The sequence below is a fragment of the Callithrix jacchus genome, chromosome 15 (genome assembly GCF_049354715.1).
Source record: "Callithrix jacchus isolate 240 chromosome 15, calJac240_pri, whole genome shotgun sequence".
NCBI lineage: Eukaryota > Metazoa > Chordata > Mammalia > Primates > Cebidae > Callithrix > Callithrix jacchus.
In genome coordinates, this window is record NC_133516.1 from 67,301,426 (window position 1) to 67,322,224 (window position 20,799).

The window sequence follows — 20,799 nt, forward strand, 5'->3', positions numbered from 1 at the left end:
GACATGATGCTTACAGTCTGTTGAAATACCAGCATTTACACAATTTAGCCACAATCCAAGGCAGATTATTAGTTTTATAAGGTACACGCTAAATGTCTACTTCTTTGAAAAACAAATGGTTTAAACCAAAGCTTACTTGTACCAACCTACTTGTTAAGGCTTATCCACTATATAGAATCTCTGTTTTAGTCATACAGAAGTCATTATGCTCTGTATACATTAATTTCTCTCAATTCAAATCATGTTTGCCATTCAAAGTCTAGCTCAAGGCAAACTTCCCCCTGAAAGTTCTCCTGGACTTGATTTTTCCATTTAGTATTGCCCTGTTCCTCTTCTTAGTTCCTCCCCATCCTAGCATGCTGATAGTGTGCTTCAGCTCTGGATTTGATCTTGGTATGAATTATTCTCTGATTAGCATAGGCATCTTAGAACAGATATGGACATCTTTGACAAGTGCAGTGGCTCATACCTGTAATCCCATCACTTTGGGCAGGTGGATCACTTGAGGTCAGGAGTTTGAGACCAACCTGGCCAACATGGCGAAACCCAGTCTCTACTAAAAATATAAAAATTAGCTGTGCGTGCTGGCAGGTACCTGTAATCCCAGCTATTCAGGAGGCTGAGGCAAGAGAATCGCTTAAACCTGGGAGGTGGAGGTTGCAGTGAGCCAAGGTCACACCACTGCACTCCAGCCTGCTGGGCAACAAAGCAAGACCATCTCAAAACAACAACAAAAAAGAGTTCGAGACCAACCTGGTCAATATGGTGAAACCCCATCTCTAAAATTCAAGTTTTAGGTTATCTGGTGTAGTCAATTTAAAATTGATTGAGTAGCAGACAGGTGTTTAAAATAAAAAGCATTGAGGCTGGGCTCGATGGCTCATGCCTGTAATCCCAGCACTTTGAGAGGCTGAGGCAGGTGGATCAGGAGGTCAAGAGATCGAGACCATCCTGGTCAACATGGTGAAACCCCATCTCTACTAAAAATACAAAAAATTAGCCAGGCGTGGTGGCATATGCCTGTTATCACAGCTACTTGGAAGGCTGAGACAGGAGAATCGCTTGAATCCAGATGGAGGAGGTTGTGGTGAGCTGAGAATGCGCCATTGCACCGCAGCCTGGGCAACAAGAGTGAAACTCCAACTCAAAAAAAAAAAAAAAGCAAAAAGCATTGAGGCCGGGCACAGTGGCTCATGCCTATAATCCCAGCACTTTGGGAAGCCGAGTTGGGTGAATCATGAGGTCAAGAGATTGAGACCATCCTGGTCAACATGGTGAAACCCCGTCTCTACTAAAAATACAAAAATTAGCTGGGCACGGTGGCGCGTGCTTGTAGTCCCAGCTTCTCAGGAGGCTGAGGCAGAGAATTGCTTGAACCGGGAGGCAAAGGTTATAGTGAGCTGAGATCACACCACTGTACTCCAGCCTGAACGACAGAGCAAGACTCCGTCTCAAAAAAAAAAAAAAAAATTAGCTGGGCTTGGTGATGTACACCTAGGAGGCTGAAGCACAAGAATCACTTGAACCTTGGAGGTAGAGGTTGCTGTGAGTAGAGATTATGCCACTGCACTCCTGCCTGGGTGACAGAGCAAAACTCTAACAACAACAATAATAGCAGCAACAACAACTAATTTCTAAAGGCCATATGGCTGTTAAGTAGATTACACAATAAGAAAGGCTGATTTTGATTCTTAGGTTTCTTTTCTTTTTCTTTTTTTTCTTTTTTGAGACAGGGTCTCACTCTGTCACCCAGACTGGAATACAGTGGTGTGATCTTGGCTCACTGCAACCTCCTCCTCCCATATTCAAGTGATTATCATGTCTCAGTCTCCCAAGCAGCTGGAATTACAGGTATGAGCCACCAGGCCTGGCTAATTTTTGTATTTTTAGTAGAGACAAGGTTTTACCAGGTTGGCCAGGCTGGGGTTTCTTTTCTTTACCTAATTTTTCTTCCCTTATTTATTTATATTATTTATTTATTTTTTAGAAATAGGGTGTAATTATGTTGTCCAGGCTGGTCTCAAACTCCTGGGCTCAATCAATCTTCCCATTTTGGCCTCCCAAAGTGTTGGAATTACAAGGATGAGCCACCATGCCTGGCTGGTTTATTTTCTAAAGAAAAGTTACCTTGGAGGATCACTTGAGGCCAGGAGTTTAAGACCAGTCTGGGCAACATAGTGAGACACCGTATCTGCTAAATTAAAAAAAAAAAAAAAATTAAGCAACCCTGTGCACTAAGTTGGCAAAAGATTAGAACTAGCGAGAATTAAAACTCATAGAACATTAGGATGAGAAAGAATCTTAGAGATAATCTAGTCTGCTCCTGCCATTCTAGGAATGTAGAAGCAAACCCAGACAAGTTGAGGGACATGCCCATCCTGGTGGCAAAGCCAAAACTAAAACCTTATTCCCGAGGTCAGTGCAGTCACTCAGGGTCACAAATCAGTTTTGTGTTTTCTGTACCATACTGGCTTTCTAGTAGCCTCTCCCTGGATCTCACTGATATCTTGAGAGTGCGAAAAAGCAATTGTTCGTTATGTTTTTCGAAGTAGTGGTATCCATTGGCATCAACGCTTGCATTTGGATAAAGTTATCCTTGGTACCTTTGAGCTTGCTAAGAATATCAAGTGTGAAGTTTGCATTGTGCCTCAATCTGCATCTTCCAACCACAACAGTTTTTTTTTGTTTGTTTTTGAGATGGAGTTTCACTCTTGTTGCCCAGGCTGGAGTGCAATAGTGAGATCTCAGCTCACCACAACCTCCGCCTCCTGGGTTCGGGTTCAAGTGATTCTCCTGCCTCAGCCTCCTGAATAGCTGGGATTACAGACATGTGCCACCACACCCAACTAATGTTTTGTATTTTTAGTAGAGACAGAGTTTCTCCATGTTGGTCAGGCTGGTCTCGAACTCTTGACCTCAGGTGATCAGCCTGCCTTGGCCTTCCAAATTGCTGGGATGAAGAACGGAATTAAATAATAGCAATAATAGTAACAACAAAACCTTATAATTTGTAGTTGCTATATAATAAAGTAAATTTTGCTGTGTTGTATGCTGTTTAATATAAAACCTATCCCCCAGCTCTGCTTAAAATTAACTAACTCCCTGTAAAACCTACCTTATCTATTCTGCCCACATTCTCAGCAAGTTCCCAGGCATCTCAAGACTGCTGTTTTTCTTGCTGACCAGCTGCAAGGTCACAGGGCAAGATAACACCCAAAGAATGTGCAATGTGTTTCTCAAAATGCTATTTTTAAATGTAACATACATCACAAGACATGTTGCAAATTAATTAACTGTTCTTTGTTCCGACTTCTGTAAACCTGTTAGCTGCTACGTCATCCTGAATGTATAAAAGTACCCCATTTTCTTTCTCTGGGGCTCAGACTTGGGATGCTAATCCTCTGAGCTAGTGGCCAACTTAACAAAATCCTCCTGTTTCACCCATTGGACTCTCTGGTCTCCTGGATAGTCTGTAACAGGGATTACAGGTATGAGCCACCATGCCCGACCAACAGTTTGTTTTTTTTTCCACATCTGCAACATTTATTTTTTAAAGGAATGGATTTTGAGAGAAAACAATGTGGTACAGAAATATGGAATAGAAAATAAATACAAATGTAGGCTATTTTGCTAATTGTTTTATAACCACAACTAACTAGTGCAGAGAATGCCCTGTACAAAACACAAAGGTTCAAACATCAAGGTGTTCCCTTAGCAAGGCTGAAAATTTCAGTCTCTGGTATTTGGAATTTAGGCTGCAGTTCTTGTTTTTGGATGGATCACTGCGTGTGTGGCACGACAGTCCATGCTTTTTTTTTAAAAATGAGATGGAGTCTCACTCTGTTGCCCAGGTTGGAGTACAATGGCCTGATCTCAGCTCAATGCAACTTCCACCTCCCAGGTTCAAGTGATTCTCCTGCCTCAGCCTCCCGAGTAGCTGGGATTACAGGTGTGCACCACCAAGCCTGGCTCATTTTTGTATTTTTAGTAGAGATGGGGTTTCACCATATTGGCCAGGCTGGTGGTCTTGAACTCCTGACCTCAGGTGATCCACCCACCTTGGCCTCCCACAGTGCTGGGATTATAGGTGTGAGCCACTGCATCCTGCCTAAAAAAATTTTTTTTCAAAGAACAAAACCCCAAACCTGATAATACCAACGGTAGACAAGAATGTGGAGCAACTGGAACAGTCATACATTGCTGGTGAGAATGCAAAATGATACCACTGCTTTGGGGAAACAGGTTAGCAGTTTCTCATGATGTTGAACACATGCTTACCATTTAAATGCTTACTTACTATTTGACCTAGCAGTCTTGTAGGTGATTCTCACACAAGAGGAACAAAACTTATATTTGTAGGAAACCTGTACTCAAATGTATATAGCAGCTTTAAGGCTGGGCGCGGTGGCTCACGCCTGTAATCCAAACACTTTGGAGGCCAAGGCGGGGAGATCACCTGAGGTCGGGAGTCCAAGACCTGAGGTCGGGAGTTCAACACCAGCCTGATCAACACGGTGAAACCCTATCTTTTTTTTTTGAGACAGAGTTTCGCTCTTGTTACCCAGACTGGAGTGCAATGGCACGATCTCGGCTCACTACAACCTCCGCCTCCTGGGTTCAGGCAATTCTCCTGCCTCAGCCTCCTGAGTAGCTGGGATTACAGGCATGTGCTACCATGCCCAGCTAATTTTTTGTATTTTTAGTAGAGACGGTGTTTCACCATGTTGACCAGGATGGTCTCGTTCTCTTGACCTCGTGATCCACCCGCCTTGGCCTCCCAAAGTGCTGGGATTACAGGCTTGAGCCACCACGCCCGGCCGAAACCCTATCTTTAAAAAAAAAAAAAAGCAGTTTTTTAATTGCTAAAAACTGGAAACAGGGCATGGCTCACACCTGTAATCCCAGCACTTTGGGAGGCCAAGGTGGGTTGATCACGAGGTCAGGAGTTCGAGACCAGCCTGGCCAACACAGTGAAATCCTGTCTCTACTAAAAAAAAAAAATTAGCTGGGCATGGTGGCACATGCCTGTAATCCTAGCTATTCAGGAGGCTGAGGCAGGAGAATTGTTTGAGCCCAGGAGGCAGAGGTGAGCTGAAATTGTGCCATAGCACTCCAACACTCCAGCCTGGGTGACAGAGTGAGACTTTGTCTCAGAAAAAAAACAAAATACAAAAAACAAAAAACAGAAACAAACCAGTATCTTTCCATTGGTAAGTAGTGTGGAATACTGTTGGCAATAAAAAGGAATAAGTTGTTATGTACTACAACTTTGATGAATCTCAAATGCATTATGCTAAATGAAAAAAAGACTCAAAAGGCTACATATGATATGATTTTGTTATGTGATATTCTGAAAAGGCAAAACTATAGCGACAGAAGACAGATCAGTGGTTGCTAAGGATTAAGAGTGGGCAGGGTTTGACCATGAAGGAGTTTTGGGGGTGACAAGATTTTTTTTTTTTTTTTGGAGACAGGGTCTTGCTTTGTTGCCCAGGCTGGAGTGCAGTGGTGCAATCTTGGATCACTGCAAAAAGTGGAAACAAAGGAAGTAAATATGACAACGTGCTAATTATATGTCATGAGATTATCAGTGTTTGCTTTATTAATGTACTTCTACTTTTTTAATTGGTCAACATATAAACTACCAAAATATATCCTCCTTAGAGAAAATTTAGAAAAGACAGAAAAGCAGATAGAAAAAAGTCACCAGGCCGGGTGCGGTGGTTCACACCTGTAATTCCAGCACTTTGGGAGGCCAAGGCGGGTGGATCACGAGGTCAACAGATTGAGACCATCCTGGTCAACATGGTGAAACCCCGTCTCTACTAAAAATACAAAAAATTAGCTGGGCATGGTGGTGTGTGCCTGTAATTCCAGCTACTCAGAAGGATGAGGCAGGAGAATTGGCTGAACCCAGGAGGCGGAGGTTGTGGTGAGCTGAGATCGCACCATTGCACTCCAGCCCGAGTAACAAGAGCGAAACTCTGTCTCAAAAAAAAACAACAAAACAAAATAAAAAAAAGAAAAAAGTCACCAGTTGTCTTTAGACACTGTATTTTTTATTCTTTTCTACATGTCTTTTTGCATAATGAAAAGTGTACAATGAGAAAAATTTACCCTGTGGTGGTTTTACTTAGTATATTCTAAACTTATTTCCTTTGGTTTTTTTTAAGACAGAGTCTTGCTCTGTAACCCAGTGCAGCAGAGCAATCATGGTTCACTGCAGCCTTGACCTTCCTGGGCTCATGTGATCCTCTAGCCTCAGCCTCTTGAGCAGCTGGGATTTCAGGTGCACCCATGCCCAGCTAACTTTTTGTATTTTTTGTAGAGATACGGTTTTGTCATGTTGCTCAGGCTGGAACTCCTCAGCTCAAGTGATCCACCTACCTTGGCCTCCCAAAGTGCTGGGATTACAGGTTTGAGCCACTAGGCCTGGCTACCCCTTTGTCTTAAATGATCTTTGAAACATTATTTGCAATCTCAAAGCCTGCATTTATCTCACCAACTGGTGTCACTGGAGATGCAGGCATTTCTGTAATATTAAACTGGTATATTTCACCTCTCTAGCGTTGGAGTACAAATAAGGGGATGTTTGCATGAATCCTGTGAATTTAATTGCTCTGAGTCATTGTAATTTGATTAACAGAAGTCCTACTTTGGGGTTTATTTATTTATTTATTTCAGACAGAGTCTCACTGTCACCCAGGCTAGAGTGCAATGGCGCGATCTTGGCTCCTGCAACCTCTGCCTCCTGGGTTCTAGTAATTCTGCCTCAGCCTCCTGAGTAGCTGGGATTACAGGTGTCTGCCACCATGCCTGTCTAATTTTTGTATTTTTAGTAGAGATGGGGTTTCACCATTTGGCCAGGCTGGTCTTGAACTCCTGATCTTATGATCAGCCCATCTTGGCCTCGCAAAGTGCTGGGATTACAGATGTGAGCCACTGCGCCCAGCCCAATTTTTTTGTATTTTTAGTAGAGATGGGGTTTCCCCATGTCAGCCAAGCTGGTTGTGAATTCCTGACCTCAAGTGATCCACTCACCTCAGCCTCCCAAAGTATGGGATTACAGGTGTGAGCCACTGTGTCTGGACTACTTTGGAATTTTTCTCTACGATGTTTTCATGTTGTTAATGTAGCTGGGGGTCTAACATCACTTCTGGTCACTTAATCCTGCTGGAAGCCACTAGGATATGCCATCTCTGTGCAGTATACTGTCAAGGAGAGCCATAGCAAAATAACTTAGGTTCATGCTGTCAGTGCTTTTGTGGAGATGTCCACCTCCTAAGGTTCACTCCTATCATCATTTTCTCCTAAGGCATCAGGTGATGAGCCACTCGAATCCAGCACTCACTACCCTTTTCACATTCTTTTTTTTTTTTTTTGAGACAGGGTCTGGCTCTGTCACCCAGACTGGAGTGCAGGGCATGATCATGGCTAACTGCAGCCTCGACCTCCCAGACTCAAGTGGTCCTCCTGCTTCAGCCTGTAGCTGGGACTACAGGTGCATGCCACCATTCCTGGCTAATTCTTTCATTTTTTGGTAGAGACAGGACCTCACTATGCTGTCCAGGCTGGTCTCAAACTCCTGGACTCAAGTGATTGGCCTGCCTCGGGGTCCCAAAGTGTTAGGATTACAGGCATTTGCCACCTTGGCCTTCACATTCTTATATACCCTTCTGTTTCCTTAGCTGTGAAAAGGAGATAATGACATAGATTTAATTCATGTGGAATGCTTAGCACAGTGCCTGGTACTTGATGGATTTTTTTCTTTTTACTTGAAATTTATTTTTGAGCCAGGTGTGGTGGCTCATGCCTATAATCCTAGCACTTTGGGAGACCAAGACAGGCAGATCACCTGAGGTCAAGAATTCAAGACCAGCCTGGCAAACATGGCGAAACCCCGTCTCTACTAAAAGTACAAAAATTACCCAGGCGTGGTTGCCACACACCAGCAACCCAGATACTCAGGAGGCTGAGGCACAAGAATCACTTGAACCCGGGAGATGGAGGTTGCAGTGGTCCAAGATCATGCCACTGCACTCCAGCCTGGGCAATAAAGTGAGACTCTGTCTCAAAAAAAAAATTTATTTATTTTTGACTAATATAAAACTCTCTAAATCCTTCTTTTTCTGAGCTGCTTCTCCACTTGAGTGCATCCCACATCATTGAATATTTAATTACACAGAATTGTGTACCATCTTCCTTGACCTCCAGATCTTTCCCCTTCCATAGTACCCTGTCTCTTTTTGTTGTGCTAGTCGTAGTTGCAATTTTATTTCTTTTGTGTAATTGATTACCATATGACCCTTTTATTGAAGTACTGTGAAGGCAGGAAACATGACTGGTTTTTACAGTATTTTCAACATCTAGCACCATACGTGGTACATAGTAGGGCCTTAATAAATATTTGTAAAATAAAGTTCGCGAATGCTAATGTTTGTAGTTTCGATTGCTCTAAAGTAAGTATCTTGCCTGGCACGGTGGCTCATGCCTGTAACCCCAGCACTTTGGGAGGCCGAGGCGGGTGGATCATGAGGTCAGGAGATCGAGACCATCCTGGTCAACATGGTGAAGCCCCGTGTCTACTAAAAAATTAGATGGGCGTGGTGGTGCATGCCTGTAATCCCAGCTACTGGGGAGGGTGAGGCAGGAGAATCGTTTGAACCAGGGAGTTGGAGGTTGCAGTGAACCGAGATCGCGCCACTGTACTACAGACTGGCAACAGGGGGAGACTCCGTCTCAAAAAAAAAAAAAAAAGTAAATATCTCATTTTCCGATTTCCACCAGAGTGCTCTGCACATAGTAGGTCTAATTAATTTTTCTTCTTTACTAATCACCCATACCTTGTAAGAATTCAGTTAGCTGACTTTTTATAGTTTATAAGCATGATGATTGGGTGTTCCTCTGTGTGTGTGTGTGTGTGTGTGTGTGAGATGTGCCATCCACAAACCTTGTTATGAAGTCAGCACATTGTGCATCTGACATGAAGAAAAAGAAACAAGAATTCAGTTAGTGGGCCAGGCACAGTGGCTAAAACCTGTAATCCCTGTACTTTGGGAGGCCAAGGCAGGAAGATCACTTGAACCCAGGAGATCAGCCTAGGCAACATAGCGAAATTCCGTCTCAAACAACAAATAAAAATAATTAGCCAGGCATGGTGGTGCGCGCCTGCAGCCAGCTACTCGGGAGGCTGAAGTGAGAAGCTCGCTTGAGCCCGGGACGTCAAGGCTGCAGTGAGCCGAGATGTTGCCACTGCACTCCAGCCCGGGCGACAGAGTGAGACCTTGTCTCAAAAAACAAACAAACAAAAAACCCCCCAAAACCCAAACCTTAGAGGGATGAAAAAAAATTTATAGTGTAAATGCTCTAAATGAGTTGGCCTAGCGCTGGCTTCGTTCAGTCTCTGCCTCCGTTTGAACGGCCCCTGGGACTGAGGATCCTTTTGCGCACGCGCACAGCCTCTAGCCAGCTATTTCCCCCGAGTGGGTTCCATCCCCTTCCGAGCGCGCGCGAAGACTACGTAGGTCGGCGCGGGAGCGCGCACGCAGCTCCGCCCCGCGACCTGCCCGCAAATCCCGCGGCGTCCGGCCTGGGTGGTCTGGGCCGCTGAGGGAATGCCCCGGAGGGCGGAGAATTGGGACGAGGCCGAGGTGGGGGCGGAGGAGTCGGGCGCCGAGGAGTCCGGCCCGGAAGAGTCCATCCCCGAGGAGCTGGGCATCCAGGAGAAGATGGAGCCCGGGCGGCTGCGGCCGGTGCTGCGCTCGGTGAACTCGCGCGAGCCCTCCCAGGTCATCTTCTGCAATCGCAGCCCGCGCGTCGTGCTGCCCGTGTGGCTCAACTTCGACGGCGAGCCGCAGTCCTACCCCACGCTGCCGCCCGGCACGGGCCGGCGCATCCACAGCTACCGAGGTATGGGCCCGGCGCTTAGGCCTGACCCAGCAGGGACGTTAGCACGGTTTCCTGGAGCCCTTTCGCCCCGGGGTCCATTTTGCAGATGCGGAACTGAGGCTCCGAGAGGTGGAACACATCCAGGGTGACGCTGCTCGCAAGCGTCACAGTATTCTTTTTTTTTGAGGTGGAGTTTCACTCTTGTTACCCAGGCTGGAGTGCAATGGCGCGATCTCGGCTCACCGCAACCTCTGCCTCCTGGTTCAGGCAATTCTCCTGCCTCAGCCTCCCGAGTAGCTGGGATTACAGGCACGCGCCACCATGCCCAGCTAATTTTTGTATTTTTAGTGGAGACGGGGTTTCACCATGTTGACCAGGATGGTCTCGATTTCTTGACCTTGTGATCCACCCGCCTCGGCCTCCCAAAGTGCTGGGATTACAGGCGTGAGCCACCGCGCCCGGCCCACAGTATTCTTTTTAAGGCTGAATAGTTTGCATTTGAAGGTGGCTTCCTCCCAGCCCCCCCGCCCCCACCGCCCCATGTGTATTTTCCCCTAAAAAGCTCCATCCTTAACGCCCTATCTGTTCAGTCCTGATGACCCGAGTGGGCCAGTTCTGCGTAGTCCCTGCCCCCATGGAGAACACATTCCTCCTGGGGAGACAGCCAGATGCATAAGCAGACAGGAACAAGCCAGGGTCGTGCTGGCGCCGGAAGAGCAGAGCGTGTGTAGCCTGGGAGCTTCACCTACCGTCCTGCTCGGCGATGGAGGGGTTGCGGTTGTGTGGTTTCAGTTAAGGGCCGCTTCCCAGAGAAGGAAGGGAGCAGGATGGAGTAGGAGCTAGCCAACCTAATAAAGAGGCGAGAGTTCTAGACATGCATATGTTGAGACCTGGAGTCTTGAGAGGACGCTCAAAAGGTGATTTTACCCCTAGGAATATGGGGCCGTTGATTTTTTTAATCTTTTTAATTATTATTTTTTAAATTATACTTTAAGTTATGGGGTACATGTGCAGACCGTGCAGGTTTGTTAGGTATACACGTGCCATGGTGGTGGTTTGCTGCATTTATCACCCTGTCATCTACATTAGGTATTCATCCTAATGCTATCCCTCTCCGAGAATTTTTTTTTTCCTTATGATGGAGTCTTTGCTCTGTCGCCCAAACTAGAGTGCCGTGGCGCGATCGCGGCTCAATGCAACCTCCGCTCCCTGAGATCGAGTGGTTCTCCCACCTCAGCCTCCCGAGTAGCTGAGATTACAGGCGTGTGCCACCATTCCCAGCTAATTTTTTGTATTTTTAGTGGAGACGGGGTTTCACCATGTTGGCCAGGATGGTCACCATGTCTTGATCTCGTGACCCGCCTACTTCAGCCTCTCAAAGTTCTGGGATTCCACACCCAGTCCATTTTAAGTTTTTAATCAGGGTCGTGATATTGACAGATTTACACACTGAAAACCTCACCCAGCTTGCAGAGTAGTTTGGAGGGGGAAGACTACTGTTGAGGAGGCAGGTAGTTGTGAAAACCCAGATGAGGAATAACTCGGCCTTATCTAAGGTGCTGGCGCTAATCTTCCCATAGCCTTCAAGCAGAGAAGTAGTCCTAGTCTCACTGAATCGTTTTTTTTTTGAGAGGGAGTCTCATTCTGTCGCCCAAGCTGGAGTACAGTGGTGCAATCTTGGTGGCTCACTACAACCTCCGCCTTCTGGGTTCGAGCGATTCTCCTGCCTCAGTCTCCCCAACTGGAATTATAGGCGCGTGCCACCACACCTGGCTAATTTCTTGTATTTTTAGTAGAAACGGGGTTTCAGCATGTTAGTCAGGATGGTCTCGATCTCCTGACCTTGGGATCCCCTGCTCAGTCTTCCAAAGTGCTGGGATTACAGGTGTGAGCCACCATGCCCGGCCATCTCACTTAATTTTTACAGAGGCTTTTTGCAAGCATCTGGATAGATCTTTTCTTCCTTGAGGGTGGTATACGTAATAAACTTTCACACCAGACTTCTAACGTTAGACGAGGAACACAGTATTTCCAGGGATCAACATTTCTGTAGGCTCCTGTTTTACATAGGAAATTGTATGAATTTTGTATTTTACTCCAAAACTTTTCTGTGCCTGATTTAATATGAAATATGAAAGTTTATTGAGGCTGGGTGCAGTGGCTCATGCCTGTGATCTCAGCATTTTGGGAGGCCATGGCAGGAGGATTGTTGGAGACCAGCCTGTGTAATATAGCGAGACCCTGTCTCTATTTAAAAAAATAATAATAATAAAGACGGGCGTGGTGGCTCATGCCTGTAATCCCAGCACTTTGGGAGGCTGAGGTGGGCAGATCACAAGGTCAGGAGTTTGAGACCAGCCTGACAAGAGACCAGCCCAGCCAATATGGTGAAACCTCACCTCTACTGAAAATAAAAAATTAGCTGGGCACCTATAATCCCAGCTACTTGGGTGACTGAAGCAGGAGAATTGCTTGAACCCAGGAGGTGGAGGTTGCAGTGAGCCGAGATTGCGCCATGGCACTCCAGCCTGGGTGACGAGTGAGAGTCTGATGCAAAAAACAAAAACAAAAAACCCCCAAATTCTTGAAAAATTAGCAGGGCGGATGCCTGCTTATAGTCCCAGCTACTTGGGAAGCTGAGACAAGATCACCTCAGCCCAGGAGTTGGAGGCTACAGTGAGCTATGATGGAGGCTGCCGTGAGCTATGATGGTGCCTCTGAATAGTTACTGTCCTCTGGTAACATAGCAAGACCCTGTCTCTCTCTCTTTTTTTTTTTTTTTTTTGATACAGGGTGTCCTGCTGTTGTCCAGGCTGGAGTGTGGTGGCATGATCACGGCTTATTACACCCTTAACCTGGGTTCAAACAGTCCTGGAGCATCAACGTCCCAAAGTGTCTGGGACTACAGGCATGCTGCACTATGCCTGGCTAATTTCTTTTTTTATTTTTATTTTATTTATTTATTTATTTATTTTTGAGATGGAGTTTCGCTCTTGTTGCCCAGGCTGGAGTGCAATGGTGCAATCTCAGCTCACCACAATCTCTGCCTCTCAGGTTCAGGCGATTCTCCTGCCTCAACCTTCCAAGTAGCTGGGATTATAGGCAAGCGCCACCACACCCAGCTAATTTTTCGTATTTTAGTAGAGATGGGGTTTCTCCATGTTGGTCAGGCTGGTCTTGAACTCCCGACCTCAGGTGATCCACTCACCTTGGCCTCCCAAAGTGTTGGGATTATAGGCGTGAGCCACGGCACCTGGCCTTTATTTTTATTTTTAGTAGAGATGAGGTCTTGCTTATGTTTCCTAGGTTGAGATCCTGAGACTCCATCTCTCTCTTTTTTTTTTTTCTTGAGACTATTCTTGCTCTGTCACCAAGGCTGGAATTCAGTGGCACGATCTCGGCTCACTGCAACCTCTGCCTCCCCGGTTCAAGTGATTCTCCTGTCTCAGCCTCCTGAGTAGCTGGGATTACAGGCATGCGCCATCACTCCCAGCTAATTTTTTTGTACATTTAGTAGCGACGGGGTTTCACCATGTTGGTCAGGCTGGTCTTGAACCCCTGATCTCATGATTCGCCTGCGTTGGCCTCCCAAAGTGTTGGGGTTATAGGCAATAGCTCCCGTACCCAGCCTGAGACCTCATCTCTTAAGAAAATGAAATTACTTTTGAAGGTACTTAATGCCACTGAATTGTACATTTAAAAATTGTTAAAATGGTAAATTTTCAAGGCAGGTGGATCCACCTGAGGTCAGGAGTTCGAGACTAGCCCGACCAATAAGATGAAACCCTGTCTCTACTAAAAATACAAAAATTATCTGTGTGTGGTGGTGTGCACCTGTGATCCCAGCTACTCGTGGTCCCAGCTATTCATGGTCCCAGCTATTCAGGAGGCTGAGACAGGAGAATTGCTTGAACCTGGGAGGTGGAGGTTGTAGTGAACCAAGATCCTGCCACTGCACTCCAGTGTGGGCAACAGAGCAAGACTCTCTTTCAAAAAATAAGTAAGTAAGTAAATGGATAAAATGGTAAATTTTATGTATATTTTATCAAAATTTAAAAAAACTACCAGTTTACATTTTTAAACATACTGCCCTAGGAATAAGTGCTGTATTTATTCTGAGACAACCTCCTCCTACCTTAAACAGAATCTTAGGGCTGGAGGCTTGCTTCCTGCCCTCTTTTGTATGTGATGTATTTCTTTTGAAAATTCTGTTATAATTTACACCCAGTAAAATGCACAGATCTTAGGGTTTGATGAATTTTCTCTCAACATGTTTTTGCACTTGTTTTTAAGAAGCACTGATTTGAGGAGTCAGTGGCTTTCTCTCTTTAGTTTGCAGGGTTTGCTGTGATTTGTAATCACATACTTCTTCCCTTTTATACCATGGTGGCAGAAAGAGCATGGGATTTAGAGCTTCAAGTATGTTTTCTTTGCTTACTGTCTTGTACCTTGAGTATGTCACTTGCCCTCTCAGACCTGTTTTCTAATCTATAAATGGATCTGTTGTGAGGACTGACAGATAATGTTACTAGAAGGGCTTTGCATGCCATGTAGGCAGAGTAAGAGGCAAGCTTTTTGTGTAGGTCAGGGGAAATGGAGAAAATAGGTGCCCTGACTCAGACTAGTGTGGCTCGTTAACAACCTTTGCTTGTCCTAATAGGTCACCTTTGGCTCTTCAGAGATGCAGGGACACACGATGGGCTATTGGTTAACCAAACTGAATTATTTGTGCCATCTCTTAATGTTGACGGACAGCCTATTTTTGCCAATATCACACTGCCAGGTACTGATGTTCAGTCTTACTTTTTAAAAAGATAACGTTGTTTGTTGTAATAAGTATCAGATAGGCCACTTGAAAAATTAAGCCCAGTCTTTAATTTTTGCCTGATGACAGGCAAAGTATCCAATCTTTCTGTATCCTATTCTGTGCCATCAATAAAATGGAAGTGATGTATTTGTATGTTCTGTGTTAAACAAAAATGTTATGGTGTCTCAAAAGCACCTTGGGCTCTTAAGAAACAAGTGAGATAGGAGGCTGAGGCAGGAGAATTGCCTGAACCCAGGAGGCGGAGGTTGTGGTGAGCCGAGATCGTGCCATTGCACTCCAGCCTGGGTAACAAGAGCGAAACTCCATCTCAAAAAAACAAAAAAAAACAAAAAAAACCACAAGAAACAAGTGAGATGAAGGTATTACACCATAGCTTAGTTTTGTAGAATTGTAGAATTATGAATACCTTTTGTTTCCCTGGCCAAATTGTGACCTGGAGACCCAGGAGAACAATGTGTAGAGCATGAGATATTTTGGCTTATTTCTTGTTGACTTATAATTTTTTTTTTTTTGAGACGGAGTTTCGCTGTTGTTACCCAGACTGGAGTGCAATGGCATGATCTCGGCTCACCACAACCTCTGCCTTCTGGGTTCAAGCAATTCTCCTGCCTCAGCCTCCCAAGTAGCTAGGACTACAGGCGCACGCCACCATGCCCAGCTAATTTTTGTATTTTTAGTAGAGACAGGGTTTCACCTTGTTGCCCAGGATGGTCTTGATCTCTTGACCTTGTGATCTACCCGCCTCGGCCTCCCAAAGTGCTGGGATTATAGGTGTGAGCCACCGCGCCCAGCCTTTTTTTTTTTTTTGAGACTGACTCTTGCTCTGTCATCCAGGCTGGAGTACAGTGGCATGATCTCAGCTCACTGCAACCTCCACCTCCTGGGTTCAAGTGATTTCCTGTCTCAGCTTCCCGAATAGCTGGGACTACAGGCACGTACCACCACACCCGGGTAATTTTTTTGTGACAGGGTTTCACTGTGTTAGCCAGGATGGTTTTGTTTTCCTGACCTCATGATGTGCCCGCCTCAGCCTCCCAAAGTGCTGGGATTATAGGCGTGAGCCACTGCGCCTGGCCTATGTGTTTTTATTTAACACAATCAAGCCCACAGTGCCAATCAGAATTAGTTTTTTTTGGGGGGTGAACAGTCTCGCACTGTTGCCCAGGCTGGAGTGTAGTGGCGTGATTTCGGTTCACTGCAACCTCTGCCTCCCAGGTTCAAGTGATTATTCTGCCTCAGCCTCCCGAATATTTGGGGTTATAGGTGCCTGCTACCACACCCGACTAATTTTTGTACTTTTAGTAGAGGTGGGGTTTCACCATGTTAGCCAGGCTGGTCTTGAACTCCTGACCTTAGATGATCCTCCCACCTTGTCCTCCCTAAGTGCTGTGATTACAGGCATGAGCCACTGTGCCTGGCCTGCTTTTTTTTTTTTTTTCTCACACTGTCGCCTGGGCTGGAGTGCATTGGTGTGATCTTGGCTCACTGCAACCTCTGCCTCCCGGGTTGAAGCTATTCTCCTGCCTCAGCCTCCTGAGTAGCCGGGATTACAGGTGCCTGCCACCAGGCCTGGCTAATTTTTTGTATTTTTAGTAGAGATGGGGTTTCACTATGTTGGCCAGGTTGGTCTCAAACTCCTGACCTTGTGTTCTGCCTGCCTCGGCCTCCCAAAGTGCTAGGATTACAGACGTGAGCCACTGGGCCTGGCAATTTTTTTTTTTAATCATTGAAGATTGGCATAATACTTTACTAATTGTTTGAAATTCAAATGATTTTTATCATGGTAAACCCTAAGAAACTGATGTTCCTGTGGGTTAAAAGGAAAACAGTGTGATAGCTCATGCTTATAATCATGCCTGTAATTCCAGCACTTAGGGAGGCTGTGGTGGGAGGGTTGCTTGAGACCAGGAGTTCTTGACCAGCCTATACAACAAAGTGAGACCTGAGCTCTACAAAAAAAAAATGTTTTTTAATTTTCTGGGCATCTTAGCATGTGCCTATAGTCACAGCTACTTGAGAGGCTGAGGTGGGAGGATCCCTTGAGCCCAGGAGTTTGAGGCTGCGGTGAGCCATGATCACACCACGGCACTCCAGCCCAGGTGACAGAGTGAGACCCTGTCTCAAAAAAAAAAGAAAAGAAAAAAAAACAACCCACAAATCTCCAAAATACATGGATTCCATAGGATTTAAACTAATGTGTATGTATAGATTCTGTTTTAAGGAAGTAGATATACAAAAATGAGCATTGATGAATTAAATTTGGTAGATTTTGCCTTACAGAATACCCTTAAAGAGTACGTTTCCAGTGAGTGTAAAATAGGAATTGGGATACCCAATTCAGTTGTACTAGATTTTCTAAGTACACATAGTTTTAGTTATTTGTTCTGTGACTACCACCCCAAAACTAATAACTACCTCTTTTTTTGAGACAGAGTCTCACTCTGTTGCGCAGGCTGGAGTGCAGTGACCATTATCTTGGTCAACCTTTGCCTCCCGGGTTCACCTGCTTCAGTAGCTGGGACTACAGGTGCACGCCACCAAGCCTGGCTAATTTTTTGTATTTTAGTGGAGATGGGGTTTCACCATGTTGACCAGGCTGGTCTTGAACTCCTGAGCTCAGGCAGTTCACCTGCCTCGGCCTCCCAAAGTGCTAGGATTATAGGTATGAGCCACCGTGTCTGGCCCACCATTTTATTTGTTCATAATTCTGTAGTCTAGGCTGGGCTCAGCTAGGCAGTTACTCTGGTGGCAGTAGTCATTGTTGTGGCTGCCTTTTGCTGGGGGCTGGATCTGTCCCTCTTTTTGTTTTTTTTTTCCTTTTCTTTTTTGAGATGGGGTGTCATCCTGTCACCCAGGTTGGAGTGCAGTGGCATGATCTCAGTTCACTGCAACCTCTGCCTCCAGGGCTCAAGTGATCCTCCCACCTCAGCCTCCCCAGTCGCTGGGACCACAGGTATGTAACACCATGAGTGGCTAATTTTTTGTATATTTGTTAGAGATGGGGTTTCACCATATTGCCCAGGCTGGTCCTGAACTCCTGAGCTCAAGTGATCTACCCACAACGGCCTCTAAAAGTGCTGGGATCACAGGCATGAACCACTGTGCCTGGCCAGGGCCTCTCCCTCTTTATATAGTTTCTCCAGCAGGGTAGCTCAGGGCTTCCAAAAGTATAAAATCAGAAGTCGACAGGCCTTTTTAAGGCTTGGGCACAGAATTGCCAGTGTCATTTCATCCACATTCAGTTAGTTAAAGCATTCACAAGCCCAGCCAATTCAAGAGGAAATTATTACACAGAAGCATGAACACCATGAGGTTTTCCTGGGCCATCAGCATAACACACTGCCACATATATGCGCTCACTCTTTTTCTTTAACCTGAAGTGAGATGCATCTGTAGTAAAGTAGTTGTTGTTAAAGCCTCTTGCCCATTCCTTGTACCGAAACCCTAGTCTGTCACTGAGGATTTGGCTTTTGTCCTTCCAGTGTATACTCTGAAAGAGCGATGCCTCCAGGTTGTCCGGAGCCTAGTCAAGCCTGAGAATTACAGGAGACTGGACATTGTCAGGTCACTGTACGAAGATCTGGAAGACCACCCAAATGTGCAGAAAGACCTGGAGCGGCTGACGCAGGAGCACATTGCAAATCAACGGATGGCAGCGGAGATTTAAAATTTCTGTTGAAACTTACACTCTTTCATCTCAGCTTTTGATGATACTGACAAGTCTTGATCTAGATATAGGACTTGCTCCTTACTCAGTTTCAAAGTGTCTCATTCTCAGAGTAAAATAGGCATCATTTGTTTAAAAGAAAGTTAACTGACTTCACTAGGCATTGTGATGTTCAGGGGCAAACATCACAAAATGTAATTTAATGCCTGCCCATTACAGAAGTATTTATCAGGAGAATGTGGTGGCATTTTTGCCTCCCAGTAAGTCAGGACAGTTTGTGTGTAAGGAGGTTTGTATAAGTAATTCAGTGGGAATTGCAGCATATCATTTAAGAAGGCAGTGGCACCAGCTTTTAATGGATGTATAATGTATCCATTTTGCATCCATAATGGTTGGTGACTTGTCCACCTCCTGCTTTGGGAAGACTGAGGCATCCTTGAGGAAGGGACAAGTCTTTCTCCTCCTTAAGACCCCAGTGCCTGCACATCATGAACCTTCAGTCAGGGTTTGTCAGAGGAGCAAACCATGGGACGCTTTGGTAGAAAGTGGCTGGAGGTTCTACCTCTATTTTTGTTGGGGGGTGGGAGATGGGGCCTTAAAATGTGTACAGTAAACAAATGTCTTAAAGGGAATCATTTTTATAGGAAGCACTTTTTTATAATTTTCTAAGTTGCACACTTTTCTTGGTCCAGTCTTGTTGAAGTGCTGTTTTATTTGTTTCTAAACTAGGATTAATTTTCTACAGTTGTGATAATAGCATTTTTGTAACTTGACATCTACACAGAAAAATAGGAGAAAATCTTTGTGTTTGATTCTAGTATTAACGGGCTACTATACTATAAATAAGTTTTTTGCCAAATGTGGGTATTCCTGTTCCTTTTTGTAAATATGTGACATTCCTGATTGATTTGGCATTTTTCATCAGGCAGGACCTGGTGCCACTTCCACTTCCAACCTCTGGCAAGTTACTTGTACCAGTGGATTCATGGAGTAGCCTGAAATGTTTCATAGTTTTCTAAATGTACAAATTCTTATAGGCTAGACTTAAATTTATTAACTCAAATCCAATACTTCTCTCAGACTCAGTTTTTTATAACTAATAGGTTTTTTTGTTTTTCAATTTTTATTCTCGTCCCCAATAGCTTTTTTTTTTTTTTTGAGATGGAGTCTCGCTCTTGTTACCCAGGCTGGAGTGCAGTAGCGCAGTCTCCGCTCACTGCAACCTCTGCCTCCCAGGTTCAAGCAATTCTTCTGCCTCATCCTCTTAAGTAGCTGGGATTACAGGTGCCCGCCACCACACCCGGCTAATTTTTGTGCTTTTTTTTTTTTCTTTTTTTTTTGCTCTTGGCATCAAGATGATCTTGTTGCGTTTTTCTTTTAATTTTTTTTCTTCTAATTTTTGTACTTTTAGTAGAGATGGGATTTGCCATGTTGGCCAGGCCAGACTGGTCTCAAATCCCCTATAGCTTTTTTTTTTTGAGACAGAGTCTTGCTCTGTCACCAGGCTAGAGTGCAGTGGTGCAGTCTCGGCTCACTGCAACCTCTGCGTCCTGGGTTCAAGCGATTCTCCTGTCTCAGCCTCTTGAGTAGCTTTTTCAGAAATCTCCCCAGTAGAGAAAAATTTGGAAAAGACAGAAAACTAAAAAGGAAGAAAAAAGATCTCTACTAGGTGCACTTCTTAAATACAACCACAATTAACATCTTGAACTATTTTCTATCAGCCTTTTTAGGGCATATTTTGGTTGGTGGTTTTTTACATAGTTGAGATTGTACTGTTTATACAGTTTTATACCCTACTTTTTCATTTAACTTTGTAAAAAATATTTCTCCATGTTATTATAAGCTTTTCATAAACATTAGTATAGTCTTTTATAATTAATTTTTGTGGCTATTTCTTGACATCGTTAATTTCTTATCCTAGCCTTTGGGCACAATTCCTATGCCCACAAACGAGAGTGATGGCTGGCATGATGGCTCACACCTGTAATCCCAGTACTTTGGGAGGCCAGTGTAGGAGGATTGCTTGAGCCCAGAACTTCAAGATGAGCCTGGGCTCATGGTGAGACCCCATCTATACAAAAAAAAATTTTTTTAATTAGCTGAGCATGGTGGCACACATCTGTAATCCTAGCTACTTGGCAGGCTGAGATGGAAAATATTTGAGTTCAGGAATTTGAGGTTACAGTGAGCCAGGAGTATGCCACTGCATTCCAGCCTGGGGGACAGAGCAAGACCCTGCCTCAAAAAGAAAAATCAGGCTAGGTATGGTGGCTCACGCCTGTAATCACAGCACTTTAGGAGGCTGAGGCAGGCAGATCACCTGAGGTCAGGAGTTCGAGACCAGCCTGGCCAACATGGCGAAACCCAGTCTCTACTAAAAATACAAAAATTAGCCAGGTGTGGTGGCAGGCACCTG

General features: G+C 44.9%; 1 protein-coding gene and 1 pseudogene across 2 annotated transcripts; both read left to right on the forward strand.

Annotated features, from left to right (window-relative positions):
- Positions 1 to 8,864: 8,864 nt before the first annotated feature.
- On the forward strand, positions 8,865 to 8,984 carry LOC118148216 (small nucleolar RNA U13; annotated as a pseudogene).
- A 568-nt stretch (positions 8,985 to 9,552) lies between these two features.
- On the forward strand, positions 9,553 to 20,262 carry VHL (von Hippel-Lindau tumor suppressor). Of its 2 annotated transcripts, XM_008982140.5 has the most exons (3): positions 9,553 to 9,909; positions 14,549 to 14,671; positions 18,199 to 20,262. In XM_008982140.5, exons 1-3 carry the CDS (start codon positions 9,615 to 9,617, stop codon positions 18,381 to 18,383), a joined length of 603 nt encoding a protein of 200 aa, XP_008980388.1. In that variant the 5' UTR covers positions 9,553 to 9,614; the 3' UTR covers positions 18,384 to 20,262. The 2 variants fall into 2 exon arrangements, with proteins under 2 accessions (XP_008980388.1, XP_017820563.1); XM_017965074.4 differs by lacking the exon at positions 14,549 to 14,671.
- Positions 20,263 to 20,799: the final 537 nt, after the last annotated feature.

Excerpts from the sequence above, each read along its gene's own strand:
- VHL (XM_008982140.5), top strand. The coding sequence starts at position 9,615 with ATGCCCCGGAGGGCGGAGAATTGGGACGAGGCCGAGGTGGGGGCGGAG. Across the intron at positions 9,910-14,548 it reads GCGCATCCACAGCTACCGAG|GTCACCTTTGGCTCTTCAGA; the intron begins GTATGGGCCCGG and ends TTGTCCTAATAG. Across the intron at positions 14,672-18,198 it reads TGCCAATATCACACTGCCAG|TGTATACTCTGAAAGAGCGA; the intron begins GTACTGATGTTC and ends TTGTCCTTCCAG.